The following is a 21,451-nucleotide window of genomic DNA, read 5'->3' on the forward strand; positions in this document are numbered from 1 at the left end:
TCAAAAGCCTTACGGACATCTAGGAATATAGCTGCAGGAATTAAACCAGAGTCAAGCGCGGTGTGGAGAAAATTTAAAAGAGCTGCACATGCATGCTCCGTAGAATGTTTAGCTCGGAAGCCAAACTGAAAATCATGAAAAAATCTTTTAGCCTCTAGAAAAGCAAGTAGACGGGAAAACATGGTCTTTTCAAAAATTTTGCTAAAAACAGACAGCAAAGATATAGGGCGATAATTGGCTGGGTCACTTCTTGTTCCATCTTTGTATAAAACAATTACTCTAACTCGCTTAAGAGAACTGGGGAAAATCCCATTTTCAAAAGAAAGATTTATAAGCTTTGTCAATGGAGTAATTGAAGGAAGAATGAACTTAACTACCATAGTTTGAATACAGTCAGGGCCAGACGACGAAGAACCCTTCAAGCTATTTACAATCCTGGCTACTTCAGCATCAGAAGCCGGATATAACACCATCGATTTGAGACAAGGCGGACGAAGATAAGATTTGTAATCTGGTTGTGACTGTGAAGACCTGACTGAAGAAGCAGTGGTTTTCCCAATATTGGCAAAATATGATGTAGATGCTGCTTGAACAGATGGAACACCCTCAACAACCACATCACCAACTACAAGACTTGGAGGGATGGAAGGAGCGAGAGACGAACGTTTGAGGACGGAATTCATCACTTCTCAAGTTTTTCGAATATCTTTCCCACAATCCGAGAATTTTTTGGAATAATAAAGGAATTTAGCCTTCCGGCATAAAGAATTGAAAACATTCCTGTAGAGTTTGAATTGCTGAAGACGTGCAGCATTCAAAGATGGCTTCGCTGACTTAAAAGCTTTCCAAAGATTATTTTTTCTTCTCCAACTGTTTAGAAGACCAGGGGTCATCCATGGGTCAAGAGGAATAGATATTTTTGACCTTAAAGTAGAGGGGGACATAGCACATACGTCAAAAATAGACTCCTTCACTGACTCATAAAAGGCATCAAACTTTGAATAAAAATCATTATCGTCACCAAAAATATTACATGTCCGCTCAGCTAAATGGGATATAAGGCGGATCAATTTATTTAAACCAAACCTAAAATAAGCTGAAGCAGATGATGGAGTGTCCCTATTCAATGTTTTTTCAAGGGTAAAACTGTAAAATACAGGAAAATGGTCTAAAATATCACTCACTGCACAACAGAATTCCGAACCAAATTAAGAGCCAAAAAAATGTTATCAATTAAAGAGGCTGACGTATCAATTACACGTGTTGAAATACAAGTTGTTGGTAGAACAACAGCAGTGAGCATATCTGAGAGACAATCCATCGTAGTAGAGGAAGCCATGTCAATTAGATTTAAGTTAAAGTCTCCCATTATTACAAGTTCACATGGACGTCTGCCTATTAAATCCAAGACCTCATCAAGGATCCGAAGAAAAGAAGGGACGGATCCACTGGGAGATCTATAAACATTACCAATTATCAAAAGCTTATTTTTTAATTTGATTTCAATAAACTGGGATTCAAAAACCCCTTCGTCATTCCTTGACAGATCGCTTCGAATAGTATACGGAAAAATATCATACGCAATATACGCAATGACTTGTGAGAACAGGCATGTAACAAAAAAGAATAATTATTGAAATCCGTAAATTTCATTGAAGTTATTTGGAACGAAAGTAAATCATTAGACAGATATGCACAAAAAAATAAGCAAAAGATAAATAGAATACGCTTAATATATGAATGGCAAGTTACTAAACATATTTAAAAAAAAACGCACGAAAAAAAACTTATTTTTAAACACATTCGGCTAGAGTATAAATTTTTCTAGTGACACATTCACTTTTCGGCCTCGCCAAAATTTACCCACGATCAGTCCAAACATTTTTTTGTCCAAGTTTGTCCTTAGCGGCATATAGGATCTCACGTTGCCTCTTTGTCAATGCTTCCGATAGGAAAATTCCACTTAAAGCTAACCTGGCTTTTGCTTTGAAGACTTTCTTTGCTATATCACTATTCACAAATTTAACTAAAACAGGAGGGACTTTGTCGTTTAGGGAGGCATCGGTTAAAGCAGGAGATATTTTGAATTTGTAGATATTCCTAATTTGGGCAACATTAATTTCAGTCAGGTTCATTTTGGTTACGAAAACTTGCAGGATTGTTGATTGGAGGTCAGATCCGGACTGTTGCCTAACACCATGCAAAATTAGCGAATCAAGCAGCACTTCTTGTTCAAATGAATCTAGTTTCATCTCAATTTTCATGATTTTCTCTTCTTGATTTATAATTTGGTTGCGAAGAGTTTTCAGGGATTGTTCAATTTTTTCAAAATTTGGTTGATAATCAAGAGTAATCGCGTCATATATTTGACAAATAATGTCGTGGGATGACTGGCAGAAAGAATCAGCATCCGAAAATCTTTCGTCAACCTTATTAGTTATATTTTGCATGAATTCTTGCTTAGTTTTTTCCAGGTCAAGTTCCATAGAAGTGATTTTATCCATCAACGAAGCATATTCTCCTGTATTAGATTCCTTAATTGTTAATGCATTATATGTCTGGGAGAGGGATTTATAAATATCGGGCGAAATTTTCAATTCCTCAAATGCAGCCTTTACACCTGCAGTATGTTTTGTGGAAGTTTGGTTAAAGCTTGGATTGTATTCTGCCGAGTTGGCTTCAACAAGTCTGTATTCATCATGTGTCCCATAGCAAAATACCAAATATGATGGCTTTCCTTTGCTATCCTTGGACACTTTCAGTATCTTTTAGTATGGACACTTTACTGGCCAATGAGGATAATTTTTGAAGTTAGCTAACGCGATACTCAAACTCTTTAAATGCAGGCCTTTCCTATTAAGGAGAGGACAAAAGTAAAAGGAACTTATCTTTATCTAAGTTAAGAACCTTAATGAAAAATTTAGTTGAAATAATTCTCCAAAGATTCCATAATATATATCCAAAATAATTTATATAATCCATTAATATCAGTCTATTTCAATACCAATTAGTTTGGCACCAAAGGTGAACACAGATCAATTCGCTCACAGTAGGTTTACTCAAGAAAAGTCAATGAAGCTCTTCAGATTTTCAGTGTAACATACGTTTCAGCAATCAGTTTTAATTACGTCAGCTATGTTTTTTATAGTTAACTAAAATTTTTTTTTTTATTTTATGCAACACTAAACCATGTAGGGATACAGCCCCCCTAACTCCCCAATGAGGTTGGAGCATTCGTCAGTTTTTGTTGTTTCAACAATGCTTTCAAGCTCTTTCATAGCTGTAGGTTTAAATTTATCTACAACTAATATTGGTGTTGAAGCTCGTACACCAATCGCAGATAAAGTTTCCAAAGGGACCTTGAAAAGAGGAAGACGGAAAATTGACCTTCGTCTGACCTACCGGTAATGCACAGCATAGTCCTGCCTTAGTGGTAGGGCGTCTGTGCAGCACCATATATGAGAGATGACTAGTAGTTCTTATTGGATGTACTGGACGCCTCTGGTGGCACTAGAGGCACTAACGCCTAATGTAAGCTGCATCAATCCTGGTGGTAAATTAAACTTCGTCAAATCTACCGCCGGAACTTGACATATATCCACAGGATAGTCCTGCGCTAGTAGTAGTACATCTGTGCAGCACCATATATGAGAGATGATCACCAGATCTTATTATATGTACTGGACGCCTCTGGTGGAACTGGAAGCACTAACGCCTAATGTAGGCTGCATCAATCCAGGTGGAAAATTAAGCTTTGTCAGACCTATTGGCGGAGCCTGACATATATCCATAGGATAGTCCTGCCCTAGTGGTAGGGCATCTGTGCAGCACCATATATGAGAGATTACCAGCAGCTCATGTTTGTTGTACTGGACGCCTCTGGATGCACTGGAGGCACTAAAGCCTAATGTGAGCTGAATCAATCCAGGTGGAAAATTTAACTTCGTCTAACCTACCGGCGGAACCTGATATATATCCACAGGATGGTGCAGCCCTAGTGATAGGAAGTCTGTGCAGCACCATGTATTATAGATGACTAGCAACTCTTTTTGGATGTACTGGATGCTTCTGGTGGGAGTTGAGGCATTAAGGTCTAATGTGAGCTGCATCAATCCAGGTGGAAAATTAAACTTCGTCAGACCTACCGGCGGAAGCTGACATGTATCCATAGGATAGTCCTGCCCTAGTAGTAGGGCGTCTGTGCAGTACCATGTATGAGAGATGACCAGCAGCTCTTTTTTGATGTACTGGACACCTCTGGTTGCACTGGAGGCACTAAAGCCTAATGTGAGCTGAATCAGTCTAGGTGGAAAATTGAACTTCGTCAGACCTACCGGCGGAACCTGACATATATCCACAGGATAGTCCAGCCTTAGTGGTAGGGCGTCTGTGCAGCACCATGTTTGATTGATGACTAGTAGCTCTTTTTGGATGTACTTTTTATGTGGATGTAGAGCTTTATAATAATGGATTTGCAGCCATCGTAAACAAACCTTCGGGTTTTTATAGATGGCCGCTGTAAATTTGTTTGTATTTTTTTATGTTAAATAAATTAATTTGAATTTTGAATTATTTTTTTTTTTGAATTTTTACTGGCTGTCTCTGGTGGCACTGGAGGCACTAGCGCCTAATGTTAGCTATATCAATCGAAGAAGCTCATGATAATTTTTCACGAATTGGAAGTTGGAATTTGATGGGATTTCATTAAAAGTTTCCTAGGAAAGCTTTAAAGAAGATGATATTACTGTTACGAAAGAAAAAAGACGTACTAATTTCAGAATTAAGCCGTTTTCCATTGTTGTTCTTTTATCTGAAAATGGTTGAACAACTGTCAAATTGAGTTAATTCTATGAGATGAGCAGCCATATCAAACTGAGAAAAGTTACTGTTAAAATTAGTTACTGTCAAACTGTTAAAATTAACCAAAAGTTTCTGAAAACTATAACATGCAATAAAGCTAAAAAATGAAGCTAAATATCCCTAACTATGTCAAAGAATAAAACCTGATAGAGCATGGTTCAGCTGACTTGAAGAAAAAAAAAATTGTGTTTAACTTTTAGATTATTGGCCTAGAATCTGAACAACCTGATTTGTTTGTTAGCTAATTACAAAATAATTACAAACAATTACAAAGACGCTAATTACAAACAATTACAAACAAGCTAATTACAAACAATCACAATGCAAGACAAATTCTATTTATGATCTTTGTAAAATAGTAAATGTTTATCTCAAATAAATAATCTATTTATTGTAGAGCATATTTCAGTATTAACTTTTTTGAAATGATTTCCATTTTTTGGGTGTGAGGGAATAAAACAAAGATGGAAACAGAAAATAATTAGAAAATATCATTTTATGAAAATATCAAAAGGAGAATAACACAAAATATTTAAAGCATATAAACAAATTAATAAAAAATAATGTAAAAGTGTGTTAGTTCCTTAAGATAGTAGTAATGATTAGTAATTTGAACAGTAGGTTCAACCATAATTAAAAAAAAAATCTTTATTTTAGTCGGAGCGTAAAATTTCTCACTTTCTAGTTCCTTTCGAAACAAATGATCATTGCAATGTTCAGTTATATGTTCAATTATAATTGTACGCACTTTTTTTATCTTATCCTAAAATTTATGTTATTCTCTAGCTCTTTACGACACTAAAAATCATAAGTGTGTTTAACTATTGTTGAACCTGCTTTATTTGTATCGAGATATAAAGAGTTTATTATTCTTTAGCTCTTTATGATACTAACGATTGCTGTATGTTCAATTATAGTTGTACGCATTTTATTTTTGTCATATTTTAAATCTTTATTCTCTAGCTCTTTACGATACTAGTAATCATTAGTGTGTTCAACTATATTTTCAACCATAGTTGAACCTGCTTTATTATTATCGGGTCATAAATTATTCTTTAGATGCTAACGATTGCTATATGTTTAATTTTATGTTCAATTATAGTTGAAAATACTTTATCTCAATTGCAATGTAGTGTTTTGATATGGAAGGGCTTCATATAACATACAACTCTAAATATAACTACATACATCTATTACAACTAAATACAACTAGATACAACTCTACATAGCTACGTACAACTCACCTCAGAGGTTGACCATATTTACTGGCTTCTTTGATCCTATCCGAGATGTCAGAAATGGATAAACCATAGTCATCATACAGTTTTCCTCTGGAGTGTATTTCATACAAAATCATAGCGAAGCTATAAATATCCCCTGGCTGTGTGCCAGAACGGATTCGCGACAAATTCCTAAGAAGTTCTGGAGCACGATAGAGTTCACCTTAAAAAAGAACATAAAGTATATCAAGGTATGTAGAAGGGCATTTAAAGGTATATGAAAGGTTATATATGGTCTTATTGAGTCTACCATGGTAAGCAATTACTTCACGAACAAAGTATCTTTAACTTTTTTAAAAATAAATGTTGAAAAACTTTTTTAACAAGCTCTAACATGCTCTAAGATCTTGCTCTAAGGTCCTAAATCTTGCTCTAAGATCCTTTGTAAATCATGTTCTAACATGATCTAGGATCTTGCTCTAAGATCCTAAATCTTGCTCTAAAATCATGTATAAATCTTGCTTTAACATGCTCTAAGATCTTGCTCTAAGATCCTTACTCTTACTCTAAGATCCTTTATAAATCTTATTCTAAAATTCTCTAGAATCTTGCTCTAAGATCCTAAATCTTGTTCTAGGGCCCATTATAAATCTTGCTCTAACATACTCTAAGATTTATGAAGGATCTTAGAGCATGTTACAGCAAGATTTATAAAGGATCTTAGAGTAAGATTTAGGATCTTAGAGCGAGATTTTGGAGCAAGTTAGAGCAAGATTTATAAATGATCTTAGAGCAAGATTTAGTATCTTAGAGCAAGATCGTGGAGCATATTAGAGCAAGATTTATAAATTACCTTAGAGCAAGATTCCAGAGCATATTAGAGAAAAATTTATAAAGGATCTAAGAGCAAGATTTAGGATCTTAGAGCAAGATCCTTGAGCCTGTTGGAGAATGATTTATAAAGGATCTTAGAGCAAGATTTAAGATCTTTGAGCAAGATCCTAGAGCATGTTGAAGATTCTTAAAGGACCTTAGAGCAAGATTTAGGAACTTATAGTAAGATCTTAGAGCAAAATCCTAGAGCATGTTAGAGCAAGGTTTATAAAGGATCTTAGAGGAATATTTAGGATCTTAGCGCAAGATCCTAGAACATGTAGAGCTAGATTTATAAAGGATCCTAGAGCAAGATTTGGAATCTTAGAGCAAAATCTTAGAGCATGCTAGAGCTGGATTTATAAAGGTTTTTAGAGCAATATTTAGGATCTTAGAGCAAGATCTCAGAGCAAGTTAGAGCAAGATTTATAAAGGATCTTAAAAAAAGATTTAGGATCATACAGCAAGATCTTAGAGCATGATGCAGCAAGATTTATACAGGATCTTAGAGAATGATTTAGGATCTTAGAGCAAGATTCATATAGAATCTTAGAGCAAGATTCATAAAGGATCTTAGAGCAAGTTTTAGGATCTTAGAGCAAGATCTCAGAGCAGGTTAGAGCAAGATCTCTACAGGATCTTAGAGAAAGATTTTGGATCTTAGAGAAAGATCCTAGAGCACGTTAGAGCAAGATTTATAAAGGATCTTAGAACAAAATTTAGGATCTTAGAGCAAGATCATAGAGCATGTTAGAGCAAGGTTTATATAGGATCTAAGAGAAAGGTTTAGGATCTTAAAGCAAGATCCTAGAGCATGTTAGAGCACGATTTGTAAAGGATCTTAGAGCAAGATCTAGGATCTTAGATCAAGGTCTTAGAGTAAGTTAGAGAAAATTTTATACAGGATCTTAGAGAAAGATTTAGGATCTTCGAGCAGTATCCTAGACCATGTTAGAGCGATTTATAAAGGATCTTAGAGAAAGATCTAGGATCTTAGATCAAGGTCTTAGAGCAAGTTAGAGCAAATTTTATACAGGATCTTAGAGAAAGATTTAGGATCTTCGAGCAAGATCACAGAGCATGTTAGACCAGGATTTTTAAAGGATCTTAGAGCAAGATTTAGGAACTTAGAGTAAGATCTTAGAACATGTTAGAGCAAGATTTATAAAGGATCGTAGAGCAAGATTTAGGATCTTAGAGCAATATCTTAGAGCATGATAGAGCAAGATTTATAAAGGATCTTAGATCAAGATTTAGGATCATAGAGCAAGATCTTAGAGCGTGTTAGAGCAAGGCTTATAAAGGATCTTAGAGCAATAATCAGGATCTGAGAGCAAGATCTTAGAGCATGTTAGAGCAAGATTTTTAAAGGATCTTAGAGCAAGATCTTAGAGCAAGTTAGAGCAAAATTTATACAGGATCTTAGAGAAAAATTTAGGATCTTAGAGCAAGGTCCTAGAGTACGTTAGAGCAAGCAAGATTCATAAAGGATCTTAGAGCAAGATTTAGGATCTTAGAGCAAGATCTCAGAGCAAGTTAGAGCAAGATTTATAAATGATCTTAGAGCAAGATTTAGGGCCTTAGAGCAAGATTCTAAGGCACATTAGATAAAATTTAATAAAGGATCTAAGAGCAAGATTTAGGATCTTAGAGCAAGATCTTAGAGCATGTTAGAGAAGGATTTATAAAGCATCTTAGAGAAACATTTAGGATCTTAGAGCAAGATCTCAGAGCAAGTTAGAGCAAAATTTCTAAATGATCTTAGAGCTAGATTTAGGATCTTAGAGCTAGATTGTAGAGCACATTAGAGCAAATTTAATAAAGGATCTTAGAGAAAGATTTAGGATCTTATTCGCACCCCTGCATGTCTGACAGACACTAACGGTTCTGCTAGCTAAAAAATTGAATTATCCATGATTGAAGGGCACTAAAAAAGGGCTACAATGTCTTAGCCAACTTTAAATAATTTTAGTCTCGATTTTATTATAGAAAAAGTGAGAATTTCTGTATTTCCATTGGAAAAACGAAACCAACCATGCCTCCTCCCCAGTTGTATATATATATATATATATATATATATATATATATATATATATATATATATATATATATATATATATATATATACATATATATATATATATATATATATATATATATATATATATATATATATATATATATATATATATATATATATATATATATATATATATATATATATATATATATATATATATATATATATATACATATATTTTTCCAATGACAATACAGAAAATCTCTCAAGATATGGGGAGGTGGTATTTTAGTTTTAAGCTTGTAAAATAAATTTAAAACCTAGGTGTGGTAACGATTGCCACTCTTCTTTTCCCCTAAATAAATCGCACCCCTGCGTGTCTGACAGACATGCACTAACGGTTCTGCTAGCTAAAAATTTGAATTATCCAGGATTGAAGGGCACTTCAAAAGGGTTACATTATCTTAGCCAGCTTTAAATAATTTTAGTCTCGATTTTATTAAAAAAAGCGAGACTTCTTAAGGATTTAGCAGATTTATTTAATTTCCACGGAGGGGGAAGATATTCCTTGAATGAAAATTTTCAATGGGGAGATTTTCCGCGGAGGAATTTTCCTGGGAAAACTTTTTCAAATAATCTTAAATTTAAAGATCGTCTATAATAAGTTGAGGACGTCTTCCGCCAGGATATTTTCCGCAGGGAGAATATTTGGGGGGGGGGGGAGGGATAAATTTCCTTGAATTTCCTATTTTATGAAACCGTAGCATTTGATGGCTTAACTTCCCGTCACGTCGAGAGGCGTGACGGGTAAAGGACACCCTAGACGGTCAATCGTTTTGATCAAAAGATTCCGTCAATCAATTGATTAATGCATGATTGACCGTCTAGGAACTGATTGAGTCATTCAAATTTTCTATCAATCGCCCTCAACGCTTGACTCAAGCGTCAAACAGGTTCCCAGACAGTCAACCGTGCTTTAATCAATTGATTAACGGAAGCTTTTGATCAAAATGATTGACCGTCTATGGTCTCCTTAGGTTAGTAGTCCATAAGATCTAAATTATACAAATACTAGTCAAAATACTAGTCAAATACTTTTGATTATTCATCTGCAGCCAAACGAAAAGCCGGTCGTCCTCGAATGGGTTTGGAATAGGTCATAACTAAGGATTTGAAGGAAATTTAGACTTCATAGAAGAAGGCAAAGAGTGAAGGTTTCAATGGATAAGTAAAAATAGTAAAAAAATGGATAAGTAAGTAAAAAAGGCGAGTGTGCAGCTCTGTTGACCTCTGATAGCTTGGTACTGCAGTGAGTTGCTAGTACTAGTAGTAGTAATAGTAGCAGTAATATTCAAATAATATTTCCTCAATTATTTTCAATATATTAATATAACGGTCAACAGTTCATGAAAATTATTTACCTTCATTTACTTCCTCAGGTTTGTCAGCATTTGAGTCACCCGAAAAGTCGAGATCATACAAGCCAAAATCAGAAATTTTCAGAACCCATCTTGAATTTACAAGACAGTTGGATGTTTTGAGATTTCCATGCGATCGGATAGGAGAATCATGAAGGAAAATCATTCCCTGAAATAAAGGAAAATTGACAAAAGTTACTGAATCCATTGACGTATCTGCCTATATAATTGATTATGTTGCTAACTTCCAGCCAATCACTAATCTTCAGCACCGAAAACGACCATGTGACGCTATACAACGGACAACTTGAGCGAGTGTCTTTCGCCATAAATCACAGTCAGGTTTCCGATTCTTACAAAACAGCATACACTGCGTTTTTCCTATGTCTGTAGATGCTAGTAGATGTAGATGCTGTAGACCGATAAGATCCGATGCTTGTTAATTTATAAGTTACTTTATAAGTTGCTATATAATTTATAAGTTACTTTAAGGTAAAAACAATTATCTGGTGTTATAATTCAGGCACCTTAACGTAATTGAGTATTTCTGATTTTACATACTGTCAGTAGGTTCAAATAAAACGGCAACAAATTTCAAGCGTAGTTTGGGAGGTCTGATGTAGTTTGTCTCACGGTTGGGGGATTCAGTTGAAATCTTCGGGAATTTTTTTTGGGGTGAGCTATGGGTCTTGGAATTTATTCCTGGGAGGATGGGGACAAAGTATTTCCAGTTCTTACAAAAGAGTATGACTCATTTTTTTATACTCTTCGACCGAGAGGCTCTATGGCTAGTCACTTTATGCTACATATAGCTACATATATGCTACATATGCTACATATGGCTACGTATAGCATACGATTTGGTGTTTGCAGTTTTTTTCGATACTAGCCTACTAGCAAAGGCTCCCTCGGGTATTTGAAACAGATTAAATAAAAAAACAAGTTTTTTAAACTTAAAGTAAGGAGCGACATTAAAACTTAAAACGAACAGAAATTATTCCGTATATGAAAGGGGCTGTCCCCTCCTCAACCCCTCGCTCTTTACGCTAAAGTTTTTTATTGTTTAAAAAAATAAAGTTGTGAGACAAAGTCAAATATGATATGCAGATATGAGCTTTAAACCTATGCAATAGGGTTTTCTGATACGCTGAATCTGACGGTGTGATTTTCATTAAAACTCTTTCATTTTTAGGGGATGTTTCCCCCTCTTTAAAAAATCAGGTAAATTTTCCCTTTTCCCTAAATTCCCTTTCCCTAATTTTCCCTTTTCCCTAAATTTTGCCTTTGATGAGTAATACTAAACTTAATAAAATTCATATATTTAGAATCAGCATTATAAGCCCATTAGTTTGATACATTTATTGACATCAAAGTTCCGTTTTTAAAAGTTTCGATTACTATTGAGCCGTATCGCTTGTTTTTTTTTATTGTTTTTTTTTATTACGTACATGTTATTACGTATATGATGGGGTTCTCCCCTTAGTCAATACCACGCTCTTTACGTTAAAAGTTAAAACATTTTTTTATTCACAAACCCCTGAATCACAAAGGCCGTTTAATTAGAATAGATAGCTCTTTTGAAAGCACTAAAAAAAACTGTAGCGTATAGAGCGAGGTATTGACTTGGGGGAGAACCCCCTCATATATGTAATAATTTCTGTTCATTTTAAAATCTAATGTTGCTTCTTACTTTCAGTTGAAAAAACTTGTTTTTTAAAATTTAATTTCTGATTGTTTTTGTTTTTGAATTTCTGATTTTTGTAGATAGGAGCTTGAAACCTCTACAGTAGGGTTCTCCGATACGCTGAATATGATGGTGTGAATTTCATTAAGGTTCTATAACAATTTAGGGGGTCTTTCCCCTTTTTTCGAAAATCAGCCAAATTTCTCAAGCGCATAACTTTTGATGGGTAAGATTAAACTTGATGAAACTTATATATTTGAAGTCAAAATTAAAATCTGATTCTTTTAATGTATCTATTGGTACCAAAATTCCGTTTTTTAGAGTTTCGGTTACCATTGAGCCGGGTCGCTCCTTACTTACAGTTCGTTACCAAGAACTGTTTGAAAGTTCGAATTTTGTTCCAATTCTTTATAAATGACCTCGTAATCCAAAGGCCGTTAATTAGACTAAATAGCTCTTATGAAAGTACTAAAAAATGTTTGGCTTAAAGAGCGAAGTATTGACTAGGGGTGTGAACCTAATCATATAGCTAATATTTTCTGTTATTTTTAAGTTTCGATGTTGCTGCTTACTTTCAGTTGAAAAACTTGTTTTTTTTTATATTTAATTTCTGATCTTTTTTTTAAATAATGCTGGCAAGTCTGGTGCCCCTTTCATAGCAATTTCCCTTCCCCCATGAAAACTTCCTTCATGGACAGATCCTCCAACATAATCCCCGACCCCGCCCCCCCACTACCAGGAAAAACCCCTCCTGAAAACTTCTATATACTTTCCAATAACCAATACTATATGTTATAACATTGGGTAGAGTTCATAACTTTCAGCCCCCCCCCCGGAGAATTTGGGGGACTAAGTCATCCTAAAAGGCATAGTTATCATATTTTTGACCATGCTGAACAAAATGGCAATCTCAAAATTTTGATCGGGTGACTTTGGGAAAAAAACGAGCGTGGGAGGGGGCCTAGTTGCCGTCCATTTTTTTGGTTACTTAAAAAAGACACTAGAACTTTTAATTTCCGTTCTAATGAGCCCTCCCACGATATTCTAGGACCACTGGGTCAATACGATCACCCCTGGGGAAAAAAAAAAACAAACAAATAAACACGCATCCGTGATCTTTCTTCTTGCAAAAAATGCAAAATTCCACATTTTTGTACATAAGAGCTTGAAACCTCTACAGTAGGGTTCTCTGATACGCTGAATACGATGGTGTGATTTTTATTAAGGTTCTATTACTTTTAGGGGGTCTTTTACCCTTTTTACAAAAATCAGCCGAATTTTCTCAGGAGCGTAACTTTTGATGGATAGGATTAAACTTGATGAAACTTATATATTTGAAATCAGCATTAAAAGCTGATTCCTTGTATGTATCTATTGGTATTAAAATCTCGTTTTCTAGAGTTTCAGTCATCATTGAGCCGGGTCGCTTTTAAGATTAACTGAATTAAAATAAAACCATAAGATTAAGCATAGTACAAAACCCTACAGTAGATGTTTCAAGCTCCTATCAGCAAAAATTTGTAATTTTTTTTTTTTTGGCCAGAAGAAAGATCACGGATGCGTGTTTATTTTTTTTTTCCCAGGGGTCATCGTATCGATCCAGTAGTCGTAGAATATCGTGAGAGGGCTCCTTCGAATGGGAATTAAAAGTTCTAGTACCCTTTTTTAATGAGACTGAAAAAATTGGAGGGCAGCTTGGCCCCCTTTGTTACGTCGGAGGATATTTCCATGGAGGATGTTTCCCTGGGGGAAGGGACATTTCCAGGAAGGGGGTGCCATATTTCCCTAAAGTTTTTCATTGTTTAAGAAAAATAGAGTTGTGAGAAAGTCAAACTTTAGCGTAAAGAGCGAGGCGTTGAGCAGGGGACAGCCCCTTTCATATACAGAATAATTTCTGTTCGTTTTAAGTTTTAAAGTCGTTCCATACTTTCAGTTAAAAAAACTTGTTTTTATTTTGTTTAATTTTTGAACGTTTTTGGATTAATGCAGGTTTTGATTTGGGCTCACCGTACATGAATAATAAAAAAAAAATTGAATATTAATTTTACTTTTATTTGGTTAAATGGCTTTCTCGAACCCTGTTTAATTTTATTTACGAACGTTTTTATTAGTAATAAATATACGTAACTTACGAATTAACTTACGTAACGAAGCTCTATATTCTTATATTTTTAATTCGTACATTAGAGATTTCGCCCCCTAGTCAATACCTTGCTCTTTAAGCTTAAGTTCGAATGGCTTAAAGAGCGAGGTATTGACTAGGGGATGAACCCAATCATATACGTAATGTTTTCTTTCGTTTTAAGTTTTGATGTTGCTCCTTACTTTCAGTTAAAAACTTCTTTTTTTATATATAATTTCTGATCTTTATTTAAATAATGCTGGGAAATCCGGCGCCCCCTTCACAGCAATGTCCCTTCTCCCATGAAAACTTCCTTCATGGTAAGATCCTCCCACATAACCCCCAACCCACGCCCCCCCCCACTACCCGAAAAAAACCCCTCTGACAACGACGGGATACATACCAAAAAACAAAACTAAATTGTAAAAATGGGTAAAGTTAATAAATTTAAGCCCTCCCCCCGGGGACTTTGGGGGATTAAGTCATCCTAAAAGACATAGTTATCATATTTTCGACCATGCTGAACAAAATGCCATTCTCAAAATTTTGATCGAGTGACTTTGGGAAAAAAATGAGCGTGGGAGGGGACCTAGTTGCCCTCCATTTTTTTTGTCACTTAAAAACGGCACTGGAACTTTTAATTTCTGTTTGAATGAGCCCTCCCATAATATTCTAGGACCCGTGGGTTAATGCGACCACCCCTGGGAAAAAAAACAAAAAACGAACAAACAAACAAATAAACACGCATCCGTGATCTTTCATCTGGCAAAAAATGCAAAATTCTACATTTTTGTAGATAGGAGCGTGAAACCTCCGCAGCAGGGTTCTCTGATACGCTGAATATGATGGTGTGATTTTCATTAGGGTTCTATAGCTTTTAGGGGGTCTTTTCCCCTTTTTTCGAAAATCAGCCAAATTTTCTCAGGCGCATAACCTTTGATAGGTAAAACTAAACTTGATGAAACTTATATATTTGAAATCAGCATTAAAATCTGATTCTTTTGATGTATCTATTGGTATTAAAATTTCGTTTTCTACAGTTTCGGTTACCATTGAGCCGGGTCGTTCCTTTCTTACAGTTCGTTACCACGAACTGTTTGATGAAATCGGCTATTTAGGTCTGATTATGTCCGTGGGGTTTTGCAAAAAAGGTGTAAATCTACTTTTCCTAATCTTACATGAGCGCAAAATGAAAATAAAAACGCAGAATGATAAAAAATCTTTCTCTCAAATCAGAATTTGAGAAATTTGAAACTTTAAAGACCGATTCCTAGTCAACTTCTCAATCGAAATTCACTGGAAATGTCCTAATTGCTGAATTGTTCGTTGCTTGTAGGATAAGGGACTTATGCTCTTTTTAAACCCTTTTGGTATAATTTATAACTCGGTCAAAATTAAAGATATGCCCATTTTGAATAAACTAATGGATAGATGTCTTCGAGTTCTTTCAAATCATATGCTCATAAGTCATTTTCAGAAAACAAGTGAACTTATGTCCTTTTTGCCCAACGCCACGGATCTTTAAGCTTTATTTTTAAGCCCGTTATTAGCCCATATTTTCCACCTTTATTTTTAGCTGTACCTTTTTGCGTAATGCAACGCTTTTTGTATATTATCTGGTTTCTATTCCTTTAATTAAATAAAACAATTTTTTTAACTGAAAGTAAGGAATGACATTAAAACTTAAAACGAACAGACATTATTCCGTGTATGAAAGGGGCTGTCGCCTCCTCAACACCTCGCTCTTTACGCTAAAGTTTTTTATTGTTAAAAAAATAGAGTTGTGAGAAAGTCAAACTTTAGCGTAAAGAGCGAGGCGTTGAGGAGGGGACAGCCCCTTTCATATACGGAATAATTTCTGTTCGTTTTAAGTTTTATTGTCGCTCCTTACTTTCAGTTAAAAAAACTTTTTTTTTATTTAATTTTTGAACATTTTTGAATTAATGCAGGTTTTAATTTTGGCTCACCGTACATGAATAATTAAAAAAAATTGCATATTAATTTTACTTTTATCGGGTTAAATGGCTTTCTCGAAACTTGTTTATTTTTTTTGTGAACGTTTTTTTTATCAGTAATAAGTATACGTAACTTACGAATTAACTTACGTAACGAACTTCTATATTCATATATTTTTAATAGGTATATTAGGGGGTTCGTCTCCTAGTTAATACCTTGTTCTTTAAGCTAAAGTTTGAATTTTGTTCTAATTCTTTAAAAATGACCCCTTAATCGCACAGGCCGTTAATTAGAATAAATAGCTCTTATGAAAGTACTAAAAAAATCTTTGGCTTAAAGAGCGAGGTATTGACCAGGGGGTGAAACCAATCATATACGTAATATTTTCTGTTCGTTTTAAGTTTTGATGTTGGTCCTTACTTTCAGTTGAAAAATTTGTTTTTTTTATTTAATTTCTGATCTTTTTTTCGTAATGCTGGGAAATCCTGCGCCCCCCTTCATAGTAATGTCCCTTCCCCCATGAAACTGGCTGCAAAATGTGGAATTTTGCATTTTTGCCAGAAGAAAGTTCACGGATGCGTGTTTATCTGGGTTTTTTTTTCCCCGGGGTGATTGTAGCGACCCAGTGGTCCTATAAGCTCGCGGGGGGGGGCTCATTCGAAGGGCAATTAAAATTTCTAGTGCTCTTTTTCAGTGACCAAAAAAATGGAGGGCAACTAGTCCCCCTTCCACAAATTTTTCCCAAAATCACCCGATCAAAATTTTGAGATAGCCAGTTTCTTCAGCATAATCGAAAATATGATAAATATGTCTTTTAGGATGACTTAATACCCCGAAAACCCCGAGGGGAGTGCTAAAAGTTATGAACTTTACCCAATGTAAACATATAGTATTGGTTAATGGGAAGTATACAGAAGTTTTCAGGGGGATTTTTTCTGGTAGTGGAGGGGGGGTGGTTCGGAGGTTATATGGGAGGATCTTTCCATGAAGGAAGTTTTCATGGGGGAAAGGACATTACTATGAAGGGGGGCGCAGGATTTCCCAGCATTACTAAAAAAAAGATCAGAAATTAAATATAAAAAAAACAAGTTTTTCAACTGAAAGTAATTAGCAACATAAAAACTTAAAACGAACAGAAATTATTACGTATATGATTGGTTTCACCCCCTAGTCAGTACCTCGCTCTTTAAGCCAAAGATTTTTTAGTACTTTCATAAGAGCTATTTATTCTTATTAACGGCCTTTGTGATTAAGGGGTCATTTTTAAAGAATTGGAACAATTCTCGAACTTTAGCTTAAAGAACAAGGTATTAACTAGGAGACGAACCCCCTAATATACGTATTAAAAATATATGAATATAGAAGTTCGTTACGTAAGTTAATTCGTAAGTTACGTATACTTATTACTGATAAAAAACGTTCATAAATAAAATAAACAAGTTTTGAGAATGCCATTTATCCAGATAAAAGTAAAATTAATATGCAATTTTTTTTAATTATTCCTGTAAGGTGAGCCAAAATTAAAACCTGCATTAATTCAAAAACGTTCAAAAATTAAATAAAAAATAAGTTTTTTTAACTGAAAGTAAGGAGCGACGTCAAAACTTAAAACGAACAGAAATTATTCTGTATATGAAAGGGGCTGTCCCCTCTTCAACGCCTCGCTCTTTACCCTAGAGTTTGACTTTCTCACAACTCTATTTTTTTTAACAATAAAAAACTTTAGCGTAAACAGCGAGGTGTTGAAGAGGGGACAGCCCCTTTCATACACGGAATAATTTCTGTTCATTTTAAGTTTTAACGTCGTTCCTTACTATCAGTTAAAAAAAATTGTTTTATTTAATTAACGGAATAGAAACCAGATAATACACAAAAAGCGTTGCAATACGCAAAAAGGTACAGCTAAAAATAAAGGTGGAAAACGTGGGCTACTAACGGGCTTAAAAATAAAGCTTAAAGATCCGTGGCGTTGTGCAAAAAGGACATAAGTTCACTTGTTTTCTGAAAATGACTTATGAGCATATGATTTGAAAGAGCTCGAAGACATCTATCCATTAGTTTATTCAAAATGGGCATATCTTTAATTTTGACCGAGTTATAAATTATTCCAAAAGGGTGTAAAAAAGAGCATAAGTCCCTTATCCTACAAGCAACGAACAATTCAGCAATTTGGACATTTGCAGTGAATTTCGATTGAGAAGTTGACTAGGAATCGGTCTTTAAAGTTTCAAATTTCTCAAATTCTGATTTAAGAGAAAGATTTTTTATCATTCTGCGTTTTTATTTTCATTTTGCGTTCATGTAAGATTAGGAAAAGAAGATTTACACCTTTTTTGCAAAACCCCACGGACACAATCAGACTTAAATAGCCGACTTCATCAAACAGTTCGTGGTAACGAACTGTAAGTAAGGGGCGACCCGGCTCAATGGTAACCGAAACTGTAGAAAACGAAATTTTGATACCAATAGATACATCAAAAGAATCAGATTTTAATGCTGATTTCAAATATATAAGTTTCATCAAGTTTAGTCCTACCTATCAAAAGTTAAGTGCCTGAGAAAATTTGGCTGATTTTCGAAAAAAGAGGAAAAGACCCCCTAAAAGCTATAGAACCCTAATGAAAATCACACCATCATATTCAACGTATCAGAGAAGCCTACTGCGGAGGTTTCATGCTCCTATCTTAAAAAAATGTGGAATTTTGCATTTTTTGCCAGAAGACAGATCACGGATGCGTGTTTATTTGTTTGTTTGTTTTTTGTTTTGTTTTTCCCAGGGGTGATCGTATCGACCCAGTGGTCCTAGAATATCGTCGGAGGGCTCATTCAAACGGAAATTAAAAGTTCTATTGCCCTTTTTCAGTGACAAAAAAAATAGAGGGCAACTAGGCCCCCTCCCCCACTCATTTTTTTTCCAAAGTCACCAGATCAAAATTTTGAGATAGCTATTTTGTTCAGAATGGGCGAGAATATGATAATTATGTCTTTTAGGATGACTTAGTCCACCAAAGTCCCCGGGGGGAGGGCTGAAAGTTATGAACTTTACCCAATGTTTACATATAGTATTGGTTATTGGGAAGTATACAGTCGTTTTCAGAGGGGATTTTTTCTGGTAGTGGGGGGGGGAGGGGGTCTGGGGTTATGTTGGAGGATCTTTCCATGAAGGAAGTTTTCATGGGGGAAGGGACATTGCTATGAAGGGGGCGCCGGCTTTCCCAGCATTATTTAAAAAAAGATCAGAAATTATATATAAAAAAAACAAGTTTTTTAACTGAAAGTAAGGAGCAACATCAAAATTTAAAACGACAGAAAACATTACGTATATGATTGGGTTCATCCCCTAGTCAATACCTCGCTCTTTAAGCCATTCGAACTTTAGCTTAAAGAGCAAGGTATTGACTAGGGGGCGAACCCTCTAATGTACGTATTAAAAATATAAGAATATAGAGGTTCGTTACGTAAGTTAATTCATAAGTTACGTATATTTATTACTAATAAAAATGTTCGTAAATAAAATTAAACAGGTTTCGAGAAAGCCATTTAACCAAATAAAAGTAAAATTAATATTCAATTTTTTTTAATTATTCATGTACGGTGAGCCAAAATCAAAACCTGCATTAATTCAAAAACGTTCAAAAATTAAACAAAAAAAAATTTTTTTTTAACTGAAAGTAAGAAACGACGTTAAAACTTAAAACGAACAGAAATTATTCTGTATATGAAAGGGGCTGTCCCCTCCTCAACACCTCGCTCTTTACGCTAAAGTTTGACTTTCTCGCAACTCTATTTTTTTTAAACAATGAAAAACTTTAGGGAAATATGGCACCCCCTTCCTGGAAATGTCCCTTCCCCCAGGGTAACATCCTCCATGGAAATATCCTCCGACGTAACAAAGGGGGCCAAGTTGCCCTCTAATTTTTTCAGTTACTTAAAAAGGGTACTAGAACTTTTAATTCCCGTTCGAATGAGCCCTCTCACGATATTCTACGACTACTGGATCGATAAGATGACCCCTGGGGAAAAAAAAAAAATAAACACGCATCCGTGATCTTTCTTCTGGCAAAAAATACAAAATTACAAATTTTTGCTGATAGCAGCTTGAAACATCTACAATAGGGTTTTGTGCTATGCTGAATCTGAAGGTTTGATTTTCATTCAGTTAATCTTAAAAGCGACCCGGCTCAATGGTAACCGAAACTCTATAAAACGGGATTTTGATACCAAGAGGTAAATACAAGGAATCAGATTTTAATGCTGATTTTAAATATGTAAGTTTCATCAAGTTTAATCCTACCCATCAAAAGTTACGCGCCTGAGAAAATTTGGCTGATTTTTGAAAAAAGGGTAAAAGACCCCCTAAAAGTTATAGAACCTTAATAAAAATCACACCATCGTATTCAGCATATCAGAGAACCCTACTGTAGAAGTTTCAAGGTCTTATCTACAAAAATGTGGAATTTTGCATTTTTTGCCAGAAGAAAGATCACGGATGCGTGTTTATTTATTTTTTTTTCCCAGGGGTGATCGTATCGACCCAGTGGTCCTAGAATATCGTGGGAGGGCTCATTGGAACGAAAAATAAAAGTTCTAGTGCCCTTTTTAAGTGACCAAAAAAATGGAGGGCAACTAGGCCCCCTCCCACGCTCAGTTTTTTCCCAAAGTCACCCGATCAAAATTTTGAGATTGCCATTTTGTTCAGCATGGTCAAAAATATTATAACTATACCTTTTAGGATGACTTAGTCCCCCAGATTCTCCGTGGGGAGGGCTGAAAGTTATGAACTCTACCCAATGTTATAACATATAGTATTGGTTATTAGAAAGTATATAGAAGTTTTCAGGAGGGGTTTTCCTGGTAGTGGGGGGGGGGGGGTCCGGGGATTATGTTGGAGGATCTGTCCATGAAGGAAGTTTTCATGGGGGAAGGGAAATTGCTATGAAAGGGGTGCCGGACTTGCCAGCATTATTTAAAAAAAAGATCAGAAATTAAATATAAAAAAACAAGTTTTTCAACTGAAAGTAAGCAGCAACATCGAAACTTAAAACGAACAGAAAATATTAGCTGTATGATTAGGTTCACCCCCCTAGTCAATACCTCTCTCTTTAAGCCAAACATATTTTAGTACTTTCATAAGAGCTATTTAGTCTAATTAACGGCCTTTGGGATTAAGAGGTAATTTTTAGAGAATTGGAACAAAATTTGAACTTTCAAACAGTTCGTGGTAACGAACTGTAAGTAAGGAGCGACCCGGCTCAATAGTAACCGAAACTCTAAAAAACAGAATTTTGATACCAACAG

At 35.1% G+C, this 21,451-nt stretch overlaps 1 protein-coding gene across 1 annotated transcript in view; it reads right to left on the bottom strand.

Moving 5' to 3' along the window:
* Nucleotides 1-21,451, bottom strand: part of LOC148942401 (receptor-type guanylate cyclase Gyc76C-like) — a 398,466-nt gene that overhangs the window by 47,192 nt on the left and 329,823 nt on the right. Inside the window, exons 14-15 of the mRNA XM_089103313.1 lie at nt 10,395-10,560; nt 6,105-6,303 (exon numbers count right to left, since the gene is read on the bottom strand). Coding sequence (XP_088959439.1) covers nt 6,105-6,303; nt 10,395-10,560 — 365 coding nt within the window. The remainder of the gene's footprint in view (nt 1-6,104; nt 6,304-10,394; nt 10,561-21,451) is intronic.

Source organism: Artemia sp. Qi Xiang Cuo, chromosome 17, assembly GCF_049724085.1.
Source record: "Artemia sp. Qi Xiang Cuo chromosome 17, ASM4972408v1, whole genome shotgun sequence".
Classification (NCBI taxonomy): Eukaryota; Metazoa; Arthropoda; class Branchiopoda; order Anostraca; family Artemiidae; genus Artemia; species Artemia sp. Qi Xiang Cuo.